The following is an 18,626-nucleotide window of genomic DNA, read 5'->3' on the forward strand; positions in this document are numbered from 1 at the left end:
TGACACACAGTATTCAAAGCTATTACAAATATTTTTTGACATAATCATTTCATTTATCAACTTCACCCTTACACATCATAAACCTTTCTGCAGTGGGTTAAAATTTACTTAATCTTTGCACCAAGGAAAATATAACAGGAAAATCAAATAATGGTAAAATTTAGAAGTTAACACACCAATATTGTTCATAATACAGGTGCACAGTCTTTTTGAGTTAATATTATATCTCTGAAATTCTTTATTCTTCTTTCAAAGCAATATAGGGTTCTAGAAATGAACAATGGCCTGTTTAAGGATGTTTACAGAATGCAAGAGAAAACCAATTATGTCAAAAAATGGCAATATTGCCTCAGAGTGCACTTATGCATACAGTGTCTTGCCTCATGAGTTGATTTTGAAGGCCTAGCCACCCTCACAGGGGGGCTAGGCCTTCAAGCACCCCTACATTACTTACTATTTTTAAAATTTTAAGTATCAATTAAAAAATTCTTATAGATAGATCTTAAAGTTTTTCCTTTCAGTATCATTTTTTTAACTTTCAACTATATAGTCAACACAGAACCAGTTTCTAAATAAACATCTATTGAAAAACAGTTTCAATGTAAAATAAAACTAGGCAACCTAATGCAGCTTGTATAGTCTTAATGTGATTTATCAATATCCAATTGAATTTCTATAATAGTGAAAACCTTTTGGTCTCTTCTTAATATTCAAAACCAGCAACTTTCTATGAGACTAGGAATTTAGAAGAGTGGATCAAACACATTTAAGCACTGCTAGACTTCTAAAATGGTGCATTATTTTATCTTTGAAGTAGTCATCTTGAGTAACAACAGAATTTTTCAGTCTGTTCTCTGGATTAAACAGACAAGACACCACTGTCTGTAAGCTTCGGTCCACAGATTTCTTTTGTGGGCCATTTCCAGTTGATGGAGTAGCTTCATTAACTGAGCATTCACCAGTCAACACTTAGCTCCTGAATCAACTTCACTACAGTGGTAGTTAACAGCTGTATAAATCGGAGGTATAATGTAACTCCTTTGTTCCTCACTGGGCCATTGTGGTGGCATCTGATCATTGTACACAGGCAGCTGATGTCCAGTGATGACCTGAACTGGTGAACTTGGATAAGGAGGATATGCCTGAACATACTGAGTGATAGGATTCATTATGGTTGGAGGCTGCATGTAAGTTTCAGCATTTGGATTACTCCAGACACTCTGAAACTGTGGTGGGGGAGAAGGATTAAAAACCAAAGGGCGTTGCTGCACATGATAAGTACATAAATTTTGTTTCCTGATTGCAGAGCCCAGTTTCAGCTTTTTACTATGGAAATTTATCTGTGATTCTACTATCTTCTGCACATCCACATCATTATAAAATGAAACAAATCCGTAGCCTTTGGACACGCCAGTTTGATCCGTGATTATCTTCACTTCTTTCACTGAACCATATCTAGCAAAGAAACTTCTGATTTCTGTTTCATCCATCCTAACATCAATTCCACCAACAAAAACAGTGTTTGGCATGATTTTGCCTTCAGGTAAAACATAGTCTTGGCTGGTCGTAGATGAGGAGGATTGGGTGCTAGCCTCTCTGGAGATGGTTGGCTTTGGAGTCTCAGAATTTGCAGCAGACATAATGGCAGCAGCTAGCAGTTCCCACAATCGGGGCTCTTTGGGCAGAGGCTACTCTTCTGACACCACTTTTGGGGTGCTGGTTGGTCTGCTTGTGCCCATTGCCTGGCCTTGACTGGGCAACCAGAGAAAAGAAAAGAAAAGTCAAAAGGTGGCAGCGAGGCTCCGGAGGTCTAAGCACTGCCCCACAAGGCTGAGGGGTGCAGGCTGACTCAAGACATAAACATTATAAACATATATGCACCCAACATAGACACATGAAAAAATATAAGAAAGACCTTGGAGTAATTCAAGAAAGATATAAACAGCAACATATTTATACTAAGGGATTTCAATACCCCACTGTCAAAAATAAATAGATCTTCCAAACAAAATATCAATGAAGATAATGCAGCATTGAACAATGCCCTAGTTCAAATTGACTTAACTGATACATGCAGACCCTCCATCCCAAAGAAGCAAAATACATATTCTTGCCAAATGCACATGTAACATTTTCAAAGATAGACCACATAATAGCACACACAACACAAGAAAATTAAAAACATATCAAGTATTTTCCCAGACCACAAGGGCCTGAAACTAGAAACCAACCTCAAGAAACAAAATAAAAAATACTCAAATTTGTGATGATTTAATAGCATGCTATTAAATAATGGGTTAACAATGAGATCAAGGAAGAAATACAAAAGATTCTGGGAACAAATTAAAATGAACACACAACAATCCAAAACTTATGGATACAGTGAAGGCAGTCCTGAGAGAGAAGTTGATACCAATGCAGCCCTAACTAAAAACATAGAAACATGTGAAATAAACAACTGAAGCCTACATCTACAAGAACTATAGGAACAACAACAAAGCTCACAGTGAGTAGAAGGAAAGAAATAACCAAGATTAGATTAGAATTAAAACACATAGAGACTAAAAGAAAAATTCTAAGGACAAATAAATACAGGAGCTGGTTCTTTCAAAAGATACAATTGACAGGGCTTTCACCAGACTCATTAAAAAAAAAGAAGGGAAAAGAGAGAGGACCCAAATAAACACAATCAGAAATGAAAGAGGAGAGATTAACTGATACCAAAGAAATACAAAGCTTAGTAAAAATAAATAGGAACAACTATATGCCAAGAAATTTGAAAACCTGAGTTATATGGACATATCTCTAGAAAAATATAAACTTTCAAAACTGAATGAAGAAGAATCATAAACCCTGAAGAGATTGATAACAGCTGGCAAAATCAAAGCAATTAAAAAAAAAAACCTCTCTGCACATAAAAGCCCTGGACCAGATGGTTTCACAGGAGAATTTTACAAAAACTTTAAGAAAGATGTAACCCTTTTACTTCACAGACTGTTTAAAATTCAAGAAGAGTAAAGACTCCCAAACTCTTTTTATAAAACTAGCATCATCATAACCCCAAAACCAGATAAAGATAGAAGAAAGAAAACTTCAGTCCAACATCACTGATGAACACAGACACTAAGATTCTCAACAAAATATTGGCAAACTGCATCCAGTAACGCATTAAAAACATCATACACCATGATCAAGTGAGATTCATGCCAGGGATGCAAGGATGTTATGATATTCATAAATCAATAAACGTAATACATCACAAAAACAATGAAAGACAAAAATCACAAGATCATAGCATTAGATGCAGAAAAAGCATTTGATAAGCTACACTGCCCATAGATGATCAAAATACTAAGCTAAGTGGGGGTAGAAGGAACATACCTCAACATAATAAAGACCATATAAGGGAAAACTATAGCCAACATCATAATCAATGGGCAAAAGCAAAAAGCTTCCACACTAAGATCTGGAACAAGACAAGGATATCCATTTTCACCAATTCTATTCAACATAGTATTGGAATTTTTAGGCACAGAGAATGGACAAGGGAAAGAAATAAAAATCATGAAATTGGAAAGGATGAAGTAAAACTGTCATTTTTTGTAAATGACATGATTGTGTACATAAAAAACCCTATATGATCCACAAAAAAACTACTTGACCTAATAAGTAAATTTGGCATAACAGTGGGATATAAAGTCAATATTCAGAAATTGAAGGCACTTTTGCACACCAACAATGAAATGTCAGAAACAGAAATTAGGAAAGATATCCCTTTTGCTGTAGCAACAACAATAATGTACTTATGAATAAATCTAACTTTGGAGGTGAAAGACCTGTACTCACAAAACTACACAGCACTGAAGAAAGAAATTAAGAAAGACATAAATAGAAGTATATACCCTATTAATGGACTGGAAGAATTAACATTATCAAAATACCATAATACATAGAGCAATTTGTAGATTAAATGCAACATCTATTAAAATGCTAATGATATAGAGGTAGAATCAACATTTCAAAAATTTATACGGAATCCTAAATGACCCTGAATAGTTGCAACAATTTTGGGGGGAAAAAGTAGGAGCAATCACAATACCTGATATCAAGCAATATTACAAGGTCACAGTAATAAAAACAGTCAGGTACTGGCATAAGAACAGACACATAGGTTAATGGAACAGAATAGAGAGCCCAGAGTGAATAAACCCAAATCTCTGTGGTCAATTAATATTTGCAAAGGGGGAAGAAGCACAAAATGAAGTAAAAATAACCTCTTGAACAAATGGTGTTGGGAGATGTGGATAGCTACATGCAAAAAACAACAAGACACTCAAGCATCAACTTACACCAGGCTCAAAAATAAACTCAAGATGAATAGAAAATGTAAACATAAGTCATGACACTACAAAAGGCCTAGAGGAGAACATATGCAGGAAAATCTCAGATATTCCACGCAGCTATATTTCCACTGATATATCCATTAGAGCAAGGGACATGAAGGAAAGAATTAAAAAATGGGATCTCGTCAACACAAAAAGCTTCTGCTTGGCTAAACAAAAGATCAGCTAAATGAAAAGGGAACCAATGTATAGGAAAATATATATGCCAGTTATATCTTGGACAAGTATTTGTTCTCCAAAAAATATAAGGAACTCACACAACTCCACTTCAGGAAAGCAAACAGTCCAATTAAAAATGGTCAAAGATCTGAACAGATACTTCTCCACGGAGGAGATACAGAGGGCCCAGAGACATATTAAAGGAGGCTCAGTAACACTAGCCCTCACAGAGTTGCATATTAAAACCACAATGGGATATCACTTCACACCAGTCAGAATGATTATCATAAACAAACCAGCACCATGTGCTGGCTAGGGTGTGGAGAAAAGGGAACCCTAGTGCACTGTTGGTGGGAATGAAATCTGGTGCAGCCACTGTGGAAAACAGTGTGGAATTTCCTCAGAAAACTGAAAATGGAACTGCCCTTTGACCCAACAATTTCACTTCAGGGATTATACCCTAAGAATGTTGAAACACTAATTCAAAAGAACCTATGCACCCCAATGTTCATAGCAGCACAATTTACAATAGCAAAGTGTTGTAAGCATCCTAAATACCCAACAATAATTGGTGCCATGGTTCATTTATATGAAAGAAAGACAGAAAGAAGCAGCAGAAAAAAAGAAAGAAGGAACATCTACCTTTTGTGACAGCATGGATGGAACTGGAGAGCATTATGCTAAGTGAAATAAGCCAGGAGATGAAAGACAAATACCATATGAGTGGAATGCTATTTGTTTATTAAGTGGAATCTAATAAACAAAACAAACAAAAAAGCAAAATATAACCAGAGACATTGATATAAATTACTCCTGACAGTAACCAGAGGAGAAGAGGGTCTAGAATCATAGAGGAAAAGAAGGGAAGGGTGATCAAGGAACCTGTAGAAAGTCCCATAGAGAGAGACAAAGATGGATATGATTGAGGGTGGGAGGTGGGGGTAAGTTGACAAGTGAAAGTGGTGCGAGGAAAATAGAGACAACTATAATTGAGCAATAATAAAAAATAATAATAATACTTCTAGAAAGTACAGTAATAGAATTAAAAGTTAGTTTTACAAAGTAATCAGGAACAGAAATGCTACTACATTATTATAATCAATGAAGTTGTAGACTGACTTTATCTCTTCAAGAATGCACATATGATGGACAAAATTCCAAGGATAAAGGAAAAAATGGGGATGACAAATACAGCACCATCACTTCAATAACTGGAATTTTTATTAAGAGTTCAGAGTGATTGAATTAAAACCATAATAGGAGAAACTTTCCTAAGCAGAATAATATTTTTAATCTTCAAATTAGACTAGCAGGTGCTAAGGCAAAAATATCTGTATGTAGATTGTATACATACTATGGTCTCAACTATGCAAAGAAAAATACTTCAAGGTAATAAGGAAAAAGTCTGGTAATCTTTGCAATTAAATAATCTTAAAGTTATGATTTTTGTGGTAAAATGCAAAGAGAGGCATAGATACATGGAATATACTTACAGCTGTCAGAAAGAAGGAGATTAGGTAATGGATGAAGGAAAGTGAAGGGATTAATAAAAAAAATCACTATCAGCCTGTTGTCAATGACAGTTGACCAGAAGGGAGGGAATTTCAGGGGTAAAGGGGTAGGGTTTACAGGAACAAATATAAAGGACACATGGACAAAAACTAGGGGATGTGGAAATGGGAGGGAGGTGGGGAGGAATGGGTGGGTAGGCTGGGATGGGTGTAAAAGACAGGAAACTGTACTTGAATAACAATTAAAATAACATTTTTAAAAATCAACACATAGAAACAAACAACACTGGTGACAGAGGGAAAGGAAGAATGCTGAGTTAATTGGAGATGGACAAAGGTGAGGAAAATAGAGACAGAAAGAACCTTTGCTTGGGGCAATGGGTGCTCAATGCAGGGTTTAGATGAGTTGGTTTTAAGTACCAATGCTACCCCAAAAATTAAATTTAAAAAGGATAAGTAAAAAATATGTTTTTTCTTCTGTACTTAAAATGTTATTATAAATATACATTGTGATTATCAGTAGAACAAAACAGTAACATAAGCAAAAATGAGAGGAAATAAAGTATCTTCCTATTAATACATCATTTGCTTTTGGAAAATTTAAAACTCTATGTATTCTTATAAACATACATTTGAATAATTTTTTAGTTGAAAAGATTGAGACCTGAAATAGTTAAATCTATTTCCTCAAGTTATAAAGTTCTATAGTGAGTCTCCAGTATTAAATATAGGTATCCTGACTCCTAGCCCAGTACACATTTAATTAAACTCCTACTTGCAACAGTTTCCTAATATTTTTACTCTATGAAATGTGTATTTTAATAAAATCCAAATTGACTTTAACTCTGTAAGCATTTATAAAGAAAAGTATAAATGTTTACTATACATTTATAGCAAGGAAAGGACATGAAAGGAAAGGACATGAAAGAAGACCTAAAAAATGAGGACACACATGTTTTTGAATGAGAAGTATTACAAAGGTACCAATTATCCCCAAACTAATGTATAAATCCAATGCATGCAATTCCAATAAAAATCTCAAATTTTGGAGGGAAGTGTTATTAAATTAATAAGATTAACCTGAAAAAAATAAGTGTGTGACTAGTAAAGCAAAATATGTTATTTTGGAAAAATAACAATCAAGTACAACTAAATTTATCAGGTACAAAACATATGATACAAATATATTAATGCAAACATAGACAAGTTCTTTGATGAAACAGAACAGGGTACATAATAAAGGCCCAATGACAAACCGTCAGCTAATATCATACTCAATGGTGAAAAACTGAAATTTTTTTCCCTTACATTAAGAACTACAAGGATGCCCACTCTCACCACTGTTATTCAACATAATACTGGAAGTCCTAGCCAGAGCAATCAGGCGAGATGAAGAAGTAAAAGGTATTCATACTGGGAATAAAGAAGTGAAACTGTCCTTTTTTACAGGTGACATGATTCTTTATATAGAAAACCCTAAAGAAGCTGCCAAAAATTATTTTAAAAAATAAATAAAGTGGTAGTATGCAAAATCAATGTCCAAAAATCCATTTCATTCTTATATACTAACAAAATTTCAGAAAAACAGGAACAAGTATAAAGGACACATGGACAAAAATAAGGGGGAGTGGAAATGGGAGGGAGGTGAGGAGGCCTTGGTGGGTGGGCTGGGATGGAGGTAAAAGGCAGAAAACTATACTTGAACAACAAATAAAATAAAAATTTAAAAAATGAATAAAAATTTTGCAATTATGACAAAAACAATAAAATAACTAGGAATAAACTTAAAGAATGTGAAATGTCCGTACTGAAAAGTGCAAACATTATTTAGAGAGATTGAGAAGATGCAAAAAAAATGGAAAGATATTTTATATTCATAGATTGGAAGAATCAGCATAATTAAAGTGGCGATATTACCCAAAACAGTATACTGATTTAACTCAATCTCCATCAAAATCCCAATGGGATATCTTAAAGAAATAGAACAAAAAAATCAGACTTGTATGAAGTGCCCGCCGCCCCCCCCCAAAAAAAAATCCCAAATAGTCAAAGCAATCCTGAGGGCGAGGGAACTAAATGGAGGTATCACTTCTTTGACTTCAAATTATAATGAAAAGTGACAATAATTAAAATAGCATGGTACTGGCAGAAAAGAAACAGACACACAGACCAATGGAGTAGAATTGAGAATTCATAAATAAACCCACATGTATAGGGGCAAATAATTTTCAACAACAACATACAGTGGAGAAAAGAAAGCCTCATCAGTAAATGGTGCTGAGAAAATTAGAAAGCCACATGTGAAAGAATAAAGTTAGATTGCTGTTCCTGTATACAAAAAATTAACTCAAAATTAATCAAAGATTTAAATGCAACACATGAAAGAATAAATTGCATAGGACAAAACATAGTTACTAAACTTATGGATCTTGGTCTTAAAGAAGATATTATGAATTTGACCCCAAAAGCAAGAGAAGTAAAAGCAAAAATAAATCAATGAGACTATATCAAACTAAAAAGCTTCTACACAACCCAAGTAACCACTAACATAACCAATAGGCAACCAACCAAGTAGGAACAGGTATTTGCAAACAACAGCCTGGACAAATTGTTCAGATCCAAAATATATAAACAACTTATACAATTCAACACCAAACAAACAAATGATTCCATTAAAAATTGGGCAGAGGACCTGAACAGATATTTTTCCTAAGAGGACATGTGGCCAACAGATATATAAAAAGATGCTCAACTTTACTAGCTCTAAGAGAAATTAAAACAAAAGTACAATGCAATACCATTTTCACACCTGTTATAATGTCTATTACCAATAAGACAAATAATAAATATTGGAGGGGTTGTGGAGAAAAGGGAATACTCATTTACTGCTGGTGGTAATCAGGTATAGCCGCTATGGAAAACAGTATGGAGGTTCCTCAGAAAAATTAAGAATAGAGCTACCATTTGACCTAGCAACCCCTCTTCTGAATATCTACCTGAAATTTTTGAAAATATTTATATGTAAAGATATATTCATTCCTATGGTCATTGAAGCATTATTCAGAATGGCAAAGACATGGAAACAACAACTGAAGTGTCATTTTACAGATGATTGGGTAAAGAAATTATGGTACATATATACAATGGAATACTACTGAGCCATAGAAAACACAAAATATTGCCATTCCTGACAACATGGATGAATCTTGAGATTATCATGCTAAGCAAAATGACAAAAAACTCAAGATCCATATGATTTCACTCATATATGACAAATAAAAATTGAAAGAACAAATGAATGCACAAAAAACTAATAGACACAGATAATAGTACAGTAGTTCCCAGAGGGACAGGGGCTGAAAAGAATGAAGGATGGAGAGAGTCAAATGTATGGTGACAGGTAATTTGACTTTGTGTGGTGGGTAAACAATGCAATACACGAATGATGTATCATAGAATTATATGCTGAAACATATAATTGTATTATCCTATGTCATTCAATACATTCAATTTTTTAAAAAATATAAGGAAAACTATTTTTAGGACTTTTGGCTAAGATGGAGGTATAGATGGACACACAGTGCCTCTTCACACAACCAAAAGGACAACAGCAAATTTAAAAATGAAAAACAACCAGAACTGACAGAAAATTGAGTTGTCTGGAAGTCTGACAAACAAGGAGTTAAAGAAGAAACATTCATCCAGACCGGTAGGAGGGGCAGAGACAGGCAGCCAGGTGAAGAGGACTTATGGCAAGGCTAGGGCAGGCAAGGTGGCAGCTGGAGGACTGAGTCGTCCAACATCTGCAAGCAGATAAACTGGGAGGAACAACTGGGGAGTAAGATGGACCATGCAACCCAAGGTTTAAATACAGGGAAATAAAGCCTCAAAGCCTCTGACTGAAAACACCTGTAGAGGGTAAGGCAGCAGCAGGATAAACTCACAGCCTCACAGGAGAGTTCATTGGAGAGACCTACAGGGTCCTAGAATGTACACAAACCCACCCACCCACGAGTCAGCACTAGAAGAGCCCAATTTGCTTGTGGATAGCAGGGGAAGTGACTGAAAACTGGCAGAGAGCAGAGCAAGTGGCATTGTTTCCTTTCAGAGCCCTGCTCCACATACAGTGTCACAGCCCAGCAATGTGGCTTGCCCTGCCATGGTGAACACCTAAGGCTTTGTCCCTTACCACACAACAGGTGCACTAAGACAAAAAGAAAATGGCCCAAATGAAAAAAAAACAGATCAAAACTCCAGAAAAAAATACAATTAAGCAATGAAGAGATAGCAAACCTATCAGATGCACAATTTGAAACATTGTTAATCAGGATAGTCACAGAATTTGTTGAATATGGTCACAAATTAGAGGAAAAATGAAGACTATGAAAAGTGAAATGAAGGAAAATATACAGGGAACCAACAGTGACAGGAAGGAAATTGGGACTCAAATTGATGGTTTGGAGTGAAAGGGAGAAAGAAAATTCAACCAGAACACAAAGAAGAAACAAGAATTCAAAAATATGAGGAGAGGCTTAAGAACCTCCAGGACAACTTTAAACATTACAACATCCGAATAATAGGGGTACCAGAAAGAGAAGAGGAAGAGCAAGAAATTGAATACTTATTTGAAAACATAATGAGGGAATACTTCCCCAATCTGGCAAAGAAAATAGATTTTCAGGAAGTCTAGGAAGCTCAGAAAGTCCCAAAGAATTTGGACCCAAGGAGGAACACAACAAGGCACATCATAATTGCATTACCCAAGATTAAAGATAAGAAGAGAATTTTAAAAACAGCAAGAGAAAAGGAGACAGTTACCTACAAAGGAATTCCCCAAAGACTATCAGCTGATTTCTCAAAATAAACCTTACCAGCAAGAAGGGGATGGAAAAGGTGTTGAAAGTCATGACAGATGAGGACCTACACCCAACATTACTCTATCCAGCAAATCTATCATTTAGAATGGAAGGGCATGTAAAGTGCTTCCCAGAGAAGGTCAAATTAAAGGAGTTTATCATCACCAAATCCTTATTATATGAAATGTTAAAAGGACTTATCTAAGAAAAAGAAGATCAAAGCAAATGAACAGTAAAATGACAACAAATTCACAGCTATTAACAACCAAACCTAAATATAGGAAAAACAAAAACAAACTAAGCAAACAACTAGAACAGGAACAGAATCACAGAAATAGAGATCACGTCAAGGGTTATCAGCAAGAGAGTGGGAGGGGGAGAGAGGGGAAAAAGGTACAGAGAGTAAGTAGCATAAATGATAGGTAGAAAATTGACAAGGAGGAGTTAAGAATAGTATAGAAAATGTAGAAGCCAAAGAGCTTATATATGCAACCCATGGACATGAACTAAAGTTGGGAGGATTGTGGGTGGAAAGGGGTGTGCAGGGCAGAGGGGAAAAAGTGGGGGAAATGGGACAAGTGTCATAGCACAACCAATAAAATATATTTTTAAAAAATGTCTTTAGAAGATTGTTTGGGGAGAAGAAAATAATAAAGGTCAAAAGCTCAGAGATAACAAAAAAGACCCATTGATACTTAAAAATTTAACCTATGCCAGTATTGGCATTTTTATTGAATGCAATTAGAACATATTGGTTAAATGCACAAACTTGGGAATCAAACAGATAGGCTCCAAATTTATTTCTGAGATTGACCAGCTCCGACAACCTCATTAAGTCACTTAACTTATAGGCCACCATTCTCTTTTCTTCAAATTAGTAATATGATATCTACCTTATGGAGTTTATACTTATAATTAAATCAGATTATATATTTGAATGTCATAAAATAGTTCCCAGAACTAAGTAACTAGCCAATAAATGGTAGTTGGAAGTGGTGGGCATGATGGGGGTGATAGTAGTCACATTATAGTATGATAGATAAATCATTGTTGAACTTTGAATCAGGGAACCCAACAAAACCCCAGATTTAATGATTCACTAGAGCTTAGCATATAATTATACTCACAACTATGATTTATTATATTGAGAAGATACAAAGGAAAATAACCAAGGGGAAACTGTGCATGGGGTGAAGTCTTGAAGAAATAAATAATGAGCTTCCATGGGTCCTCTCCCAGTGGAGTCACACAGAATGCACATATTTTCCACAACAACAAGGTGTGGTAATATACATAAAGTGTTGTATGCCAGGTAAGCTCATTACAGATTCAGTGCCAAGATTTTCATTGGCATCTGGTCACATAGGCACCTATGCCTAGCACATACCAAACTTCCAGACTCCTAGAAGGAAACCAAATAGTTTCCACACACAGTTTAGGCTCAGTGAGGCACTCTTATTTGTTCTAAAGTTTAAGAACCCTCCAGAGATCCAAGTTCTCAGATGCTAGCTAAAAACCTACCTTATAAATGGACATTTATATGGAGAGAAGTCTCAGGCTGCTGTGTTATCTCTTTTCTGCACATACTCCTATAGGTTTAGCCTACATTTTTCAGATTTCTGTGATGTTTATTATACTTTCCTTTTTTTCTCATAGCAATTTATAAAAGAGTAAGAATGACTTAATTATGGAAATAACTATGAATCAACTCAAAATAATTTTAAGTAAATTACATGAAACCATCTGTGCTTTTTCATTAGTATTAAATTACTCAAACACCTCACAACTTATACTATTGCTGTGAATCAACTCAATGTATCTTTTCCTCAGTTTCTTTCATTTATATATGGATGGGAATAGTTTTGAGGAGAAAATATTTCAATAATAGAAAAATTTTATGTTTTTGATGTCATAAATATATTTTCAATATAAAATGACTTCAAAATATCTCAGAATAATTATAATTATAGACCATTATTACAAATGATTCTGTTCTCTCACCTCTCTTTCTCCCTCCACATGACATTTTACAGGGTCAGATAATATCAATTAAATGGAATCATTAAGTTTTTAAAGCCTTGCTTTCCCTGACAATATGGTTATTCAAAACTCTCCTCACTGATATACACTTGATCCCATACGGGCATGTTTTCCTTTTTCACTCCTCCATTATTATGGTCTTTGCTCTTTTAACCCTCCTCTTTCTCTTTATTTCTTCTAATTCTCTTTTATTTAGTGAAGACTATATTTATTATTTGACAACAGCCCTTGTTTTTCTTATGTCTCCACTTGTCCACCCAGGTTTTCTGAGGTGACCTTAAGACCCTCACTTAACCCCATTCATTAACTTAGCCAGCCTAAGGAACATTTAAATCCAGTCCAGTAAGGGCCAGTGGTCCCCTTTTAAAAAGCATGAAAACTGTAATTCCAGCTATATTGATTTATTATAAGGATTTCTCACCAAAATGATAGAATAGATGCCAGTAAATATTTCAGACAGTGGGTTTTTTAGACATACTAGTCCATATTTCTAATGAGATGGAAATAGTATAAAGAGTGAAAGATTTTTTCATGTTTTATATAAACTTTTCTTCTTAGTAAAGGCCTGATATAATCACTAAAACACAATATCATTTACTTTGTAGATTTCCAGGCCATGGGGTTGAAGAAAGGGATGTTTTTCAACCCAGATCCTTACCTGAAGATTTCCATTCAGCCTGGGAAACACAGCATCTTCCCTGCCCTCCCTCACCATGGGCAGGAGAGGAGATCTAAGATCATTGGCAACACTGTGAACCCCATCTGGCAAACTGAGGTGAGTGCCATGGTCCCTGAAAAGAAGCTTAAGTGACCAAATGAAATGATTAAGCTTGAAGCAGCTCATGAGCTATTCCCTCCTTTCTTGGAGCACCCAACTCAGCTGCTAAACTCATGGCTCTCTTGGTCTTAGAAGAGAGCCATGTTCTCTATGGGTTGCAACTCTCAGAGTTTTTGATAGAGTCCCTAAGGCCGTACCAGGAAACTATTTGTTATAGCTATGCTCAGTAGCCATATAGAGGTCACTTATGCCTAGTAATCACTTCCAAACCTACTCCTGAAAGAAGGGAAGCCTTTCCTCCAACCTTTGTATATGAGAAGGAAGAGAAATGTTTTTATCTGATAGTATTCTTACACTTTTTTCTTTTTTTTTCAGGGGAAAGAAATACATTTTATTTTACTTTATTTTTTAAGTTTTATTTGTATTTTTATGCAGTTCCCACATTTTTTCCCTTTCCCCTCCTCCACTCAGTCCCATCTTCTCCCCTCCTCAAGTCAAGCTCCATTAAGTTGTCCATGTCCATGAGTTGTGCATAAATACTCTCTGGTTAATCTCTTCACCATATTTCAATCCATACTCTCTTTCCTCCTTTCCAGCAGCTGAAAATTTATTTTATGTACCTAAGGTTCTGTAACTATTTATTTTGTGGGTTTATTGTGTTCATTAGATTCTACATATAAGTGAGATCATGCAGTATTTTAATTTAGCTGACTGATGTAATTCACTTAGCATGCTTTTCTCCAGGTCTATCCATGATGTTGCAAAATATAAGACTTTCTTCTTTTTCACTGCTATGTACTATTTTGTTGTCGAGAGGTACCACAGGTTTTTTATCCACTTATCTAAAGATGGGCTTTTAGGTTATTGACAGCATTTGGCTATTGTAAATAGCACTGCTAAAAACACAGGGGTGCATATATTTTTATATTGGTATTTTGGAATGCTTGAAGTATATTCCCAAAAGAGGAATTGCTGGGTCAAAGGGGAGTTTCATTTTTAACTTTTTAAAGATTCTCCATGTTATCTCCCACAGTGACTACACCAGACTGCATTCCTACCAAGAGTGCACTAAGGTTCCCTTTTTTCACAAACTGGCCAGCACTTATTGTTTGCTGATGTATTGATGAAAACTATTTTCACAAGTGTGAGGAGATATTTCATTGAGGTTTTAATTTGTACTTCTCTGATGGCTAGTGATGTTAACCATGTTTTCATATGTCTATGGGGCATCTGTATGTCCTCCTTGGAAAAGTGTTTGTTCAGGTACCTTGCCATTTTTTAATTGCATTTTTTTTGTTTTCCTGGTGTTGAGTCATGTAAGTTCTTCATATATTTTGGAGATTAAATCATTTTCCAATATTTCATTGGCAAATATGTCCTCCCACACAGTGGGTTCCATTTTTATTTTGATGGTGATTTATTTAGATGTGCAGGAGTCTTTTAATTTGATGTAGTCCAATATGTTTTTATTTTCCTTTGTTTTTCTTGCCCTAGGTGATTACATTGGTGAAAATATTGTAATGCAAGATATCTGAAATTTTGCCGCCTATGTTTTCCTCTAGGACTTCTATGGTATCAAGTCTTATATTTACTTCTTTTAACTATTTTGAGTATATTCTGGTTTACAATGTAAGATGATGGTCTAGATTAATTTTTTGGATGTCTCAGTCCACTTCTCCCAACACTATTTACTGAAGAGGCTGTATTTGCTCAGTTGTATACTATTGCCTGCTTTGTCAAAATTTAATTGACCATAAAGATATGGCTTATTTCTGGACTTCCAATTCTATTCCATTGATGCATGTGTCTTTTCTTGTGCCAGGACCAGACTCTTTTATACAGTGGCCTTGTAGTAAAGTATTGTGCCCTCTTCGACTTTGTTCTTCTTTCTCAGGAATGCTAAGGTTATTTGGGGTTTTTCTGGCTCCATATTTGTTCATGATCTGTGAAATATGCCATTAGTATTTTAATTGCATTAAATCTGTAGATTTCTTTGGGTAGTGTGGACATTTTAATGATGTTAATTCTTTCTGTCCATGAACATAGTATATACTTACACTGATTTATATCTTCCTCGATTTCTTTTCTCAATTTATATTCCATAGTTTTCTGAGTGCAGGTCTTTTACCTCCATGGGTAAATCTATTCCTAGGTCTCTTTTTTAAGTGGGAATAGTAAATGAGATTGTTTTCTTAGATTTTCTTTCTGATAATTCATTATAGGTGTGTAAAAATGCCACTGATTTATTAATATTGACTTTGTAGCCCACAACACCGCTAGTATTTACCTAATTTATTCAATAGATAAGTAGTTTTTTGGTGAATCCAATAGTTTTCTACATACAATATCATGTCATCTGCAAAATATGACAGTTTTACATTCTCCAAATTTTGGTGTTTTTACTTCTTCTCATTTGATCACTGTGGCTAGGACTACCAGTATTATGTTCAATCACAACAGTGAAAGTGGATACCTCTGTCTTCTTCTTTGTACTTGTAACTAGACACAAAAGGGAAACAGTTTTTATCTATGTGTATCATGGTAGCATTAGTTTCATCTCATGTTGAGGTACGCTTCCTCTATTCCAAATTTGCTGAGTGTTTTTTATCATAAATGATCCTGGATTTTATCAAATGTTTTTCTGCATCATTTGAGATGTTCATGTATTTTTTGCCTTCCATTTTGTTTACATGATATATCACATTTACTTCTGTGAATATTCTACAAACCTTGCTTCTTCAGGATAAATTCCATTTCATCATAGGGTATGATCTTTTTGATGAATGGCTGGATCTGGTGTGTAATATTTTTTAACTAATCTGATATATATTTTTTTATTTCTTCATTTTTTCCATTTTTTATTTAATTATTTTTCAAGTACAGTTTTCTATCTATTACTCCCATTCCATCCCACCCCCGTGCTCCCCCTCCTCCCATTTCCACCCGTCTCAGTTGATGTCCATGTATACTTTAAATATGTTCCTCTAAATCCCTCCCCTATTTCCTCTGAAACTTCCTCCCCTCTCCCCTCTGGTCACTGTCAGCCTGTTCTCTATTTCAGTGTCTTTGGTTATATTTTGCTTCCTTGTTTGTTTTGTTGTTTAGCTTCCTGTTAAAGGTGAGATCATATGGTATTTGTCCTTCAACAACTGGCTTATTTCACTCAGCATAATGCTTTCCAATTCCATCCACGATGTTGCAAAAGGTAGGAGTGCTTTCTTTCTTTCTGCAGCATAGAATTCCATTGTGTAAATGTACCATAGCTTTTTGATCCAGTCATTTACTAATGGGCATCTAGGTTGCCTCCAACTCTTGGCTATCATGAATTGTGCTGCTATGAACATCGGGGTGCATCGGTTCTTTTGGATTGGTGTTTCAGGGTTCTTAGCATATACTCCTAATATTGGAATTGCTGAGTCAAAAGGACATTCATTTTTAGTTTTCTTAGAAAATTCCATACTGTTTTCCATACTGGTTGTACCAGTCTGCAATCCCACCAGCAGTGAACTAGGGTCCACTTTTCCCCACAACCTCTCCAGCACTTGTTGTTTATTTCTTTGTTTATGATAGCCATTCTGACTGGTGTAAAGTGGTATCTCATTGTGGTTTTGATTTGCATCTCTCTAAAAGCTAGCAATATCGAGCATCTTTCCATGTGTCTCTGAATCTTCTGCATGTCCTCCTTGGAGAAATGTCTGTTCAAGTCCTTTGCCCACTTTTTAACTGGGTTGCTTGTCTTTTTTGAGTGGAGTCGAGTGAGTTCTTTGTATATTTTGGAAATTAAACCTTTGTCTGAGGTATCATTGGCAAATATGTTTTCCCAAACAGTTACTTCTCTCTTAATCTTGATACTATTTTCCTTAGCCATGCAGAAGCTTTTAATTTTGATGAGATCCCATTTGTTTATTCTTTCCTTTATATTCCTTGCTCTAGGGGACGTATCAGTACAAATGTTGCTGCGTGGAATATCTGAGATTTTCCTGCCAATGTTCTCCTCTAGGGTTTTAATGGTTTCACAGCTTATATGTAAGTCTTTTATCCACCTTGAATTAATTTTGGTGTATGGTGTAAGTTGGTGCTCCACTTTCATTGTTTTGCAGGTAGCTGTCCAGTTCTCCCAACACCATTTGTTGAGGAGGCTATCTTTACTCCATTTTATGTTATCTCCCCCTTTATTGAATATTAATTGACTGTAGAGAGTTGGGTTTATTTCTGGGCTCTCTGTTCTGTTCCATTGGTCTATGTGCCTGTTTTCATGCCACTACCAGGCTGTTTTTATTACAGTGGCCTTTTAATACAGTTTGGTATCAGGTATTGTGATCCCTCCTACTTTGTTCTTCTTTCTCAAAATTGCAGCTGCTATTCGGGGTCTTTTATGGTTCCATATAAATTTTTGAAGTGTTTGTTCTATGTCTGTGCAATATGCCATTGATACTTTAATAGGTATTGCATTGAATTTGTAAATTGCTTTGGGTAGTATGGACATTTTGATGATGTTAATTCTTCCAATCCATGGACACGGTGTATGTTTCCATTTTTTTGTGTCTTCCTTGATTTCTTTCTTCAGTGTTGTGTAGTTTTCTGCATACAGGTCTTTTACCTCCTTGGTTAGATTGATTCCCAGATATTTTATTTTTCTTTTTGCTATATCGAATGGGATTTTTTTCTTGATTTCTGCTTCTGCTGATTCATTGTTGGTATACAAAAATGCCTTTGATTTCTGGATATTGACTTTGTAACACCCTGTTTTGCCAAAATCATTTATTAGTTTGAGCAGTTTTTGGTAGATTCTATAGGATTTAACATGTACACTATCATGTCATCTGCAAACAATGACAGTTTTGTTTCCTCCTTTCCATTTTGAATTCTTTTTATTTCC

General features: G+C 35.3%; 2 protein-coding genes across 2 annotated transcripts in view; one reads left to right on the forward strand and one right to left on the reverse strand.

Moving 5' to 3' along the window:
• Window positions 1-756: 756 nt before the first annotated feature.
• LOC118979373 (deleted in azoospermia-like) lies at window positions 757-1,640 on the reverse strand. Its single transcript, XM_037035401.1, is given in 2 exon segments — window positions 757-971; window positions 974-1,640. Coding segments are annotated over 2 exon segments (882 nt in total).
• Window positions 1,641-8,986: 7,346 nt separating this feature from the next.
• HECW1 (HECT, C2 and WW domain containing E3 ubiquitin protein ligase 1) overlaps window positions 8,987-18,626 on the forward strand; it is a 303,928-nt gene continuing 294,288 nt past the window's right edge. The window contains exons 1-2 of the mRNA XM_037035393.1: window positions 8,987-8,996; window positions 13,575-13,744. Coding sequence (XP_036891288.1) covers window positions 8,987-8,996; window positions 13,575-13,744 — 180 coding nt within the window. The remainder of the gene's footprint in view (window positions 8,997-13,574; window positions 13,745-18,626) is intronic.

This window comes from Sturnira hondurensis, unplaced genomic scaffold (assembly GCF_014824575.4).
Source record: "Sturnira hondurensis isolate 20B ecotype Veracruz unplaced genomic scaffold, ASM1482457v3 Scaffold0022305, whole genome shotgun sequence".
Lineage (NCBI taxonomy): Eukaryota > Metazoa > Chordata > Mammalia > Chiroptera > Phyllostomidae > Sturnira > Sturnira hondurensis.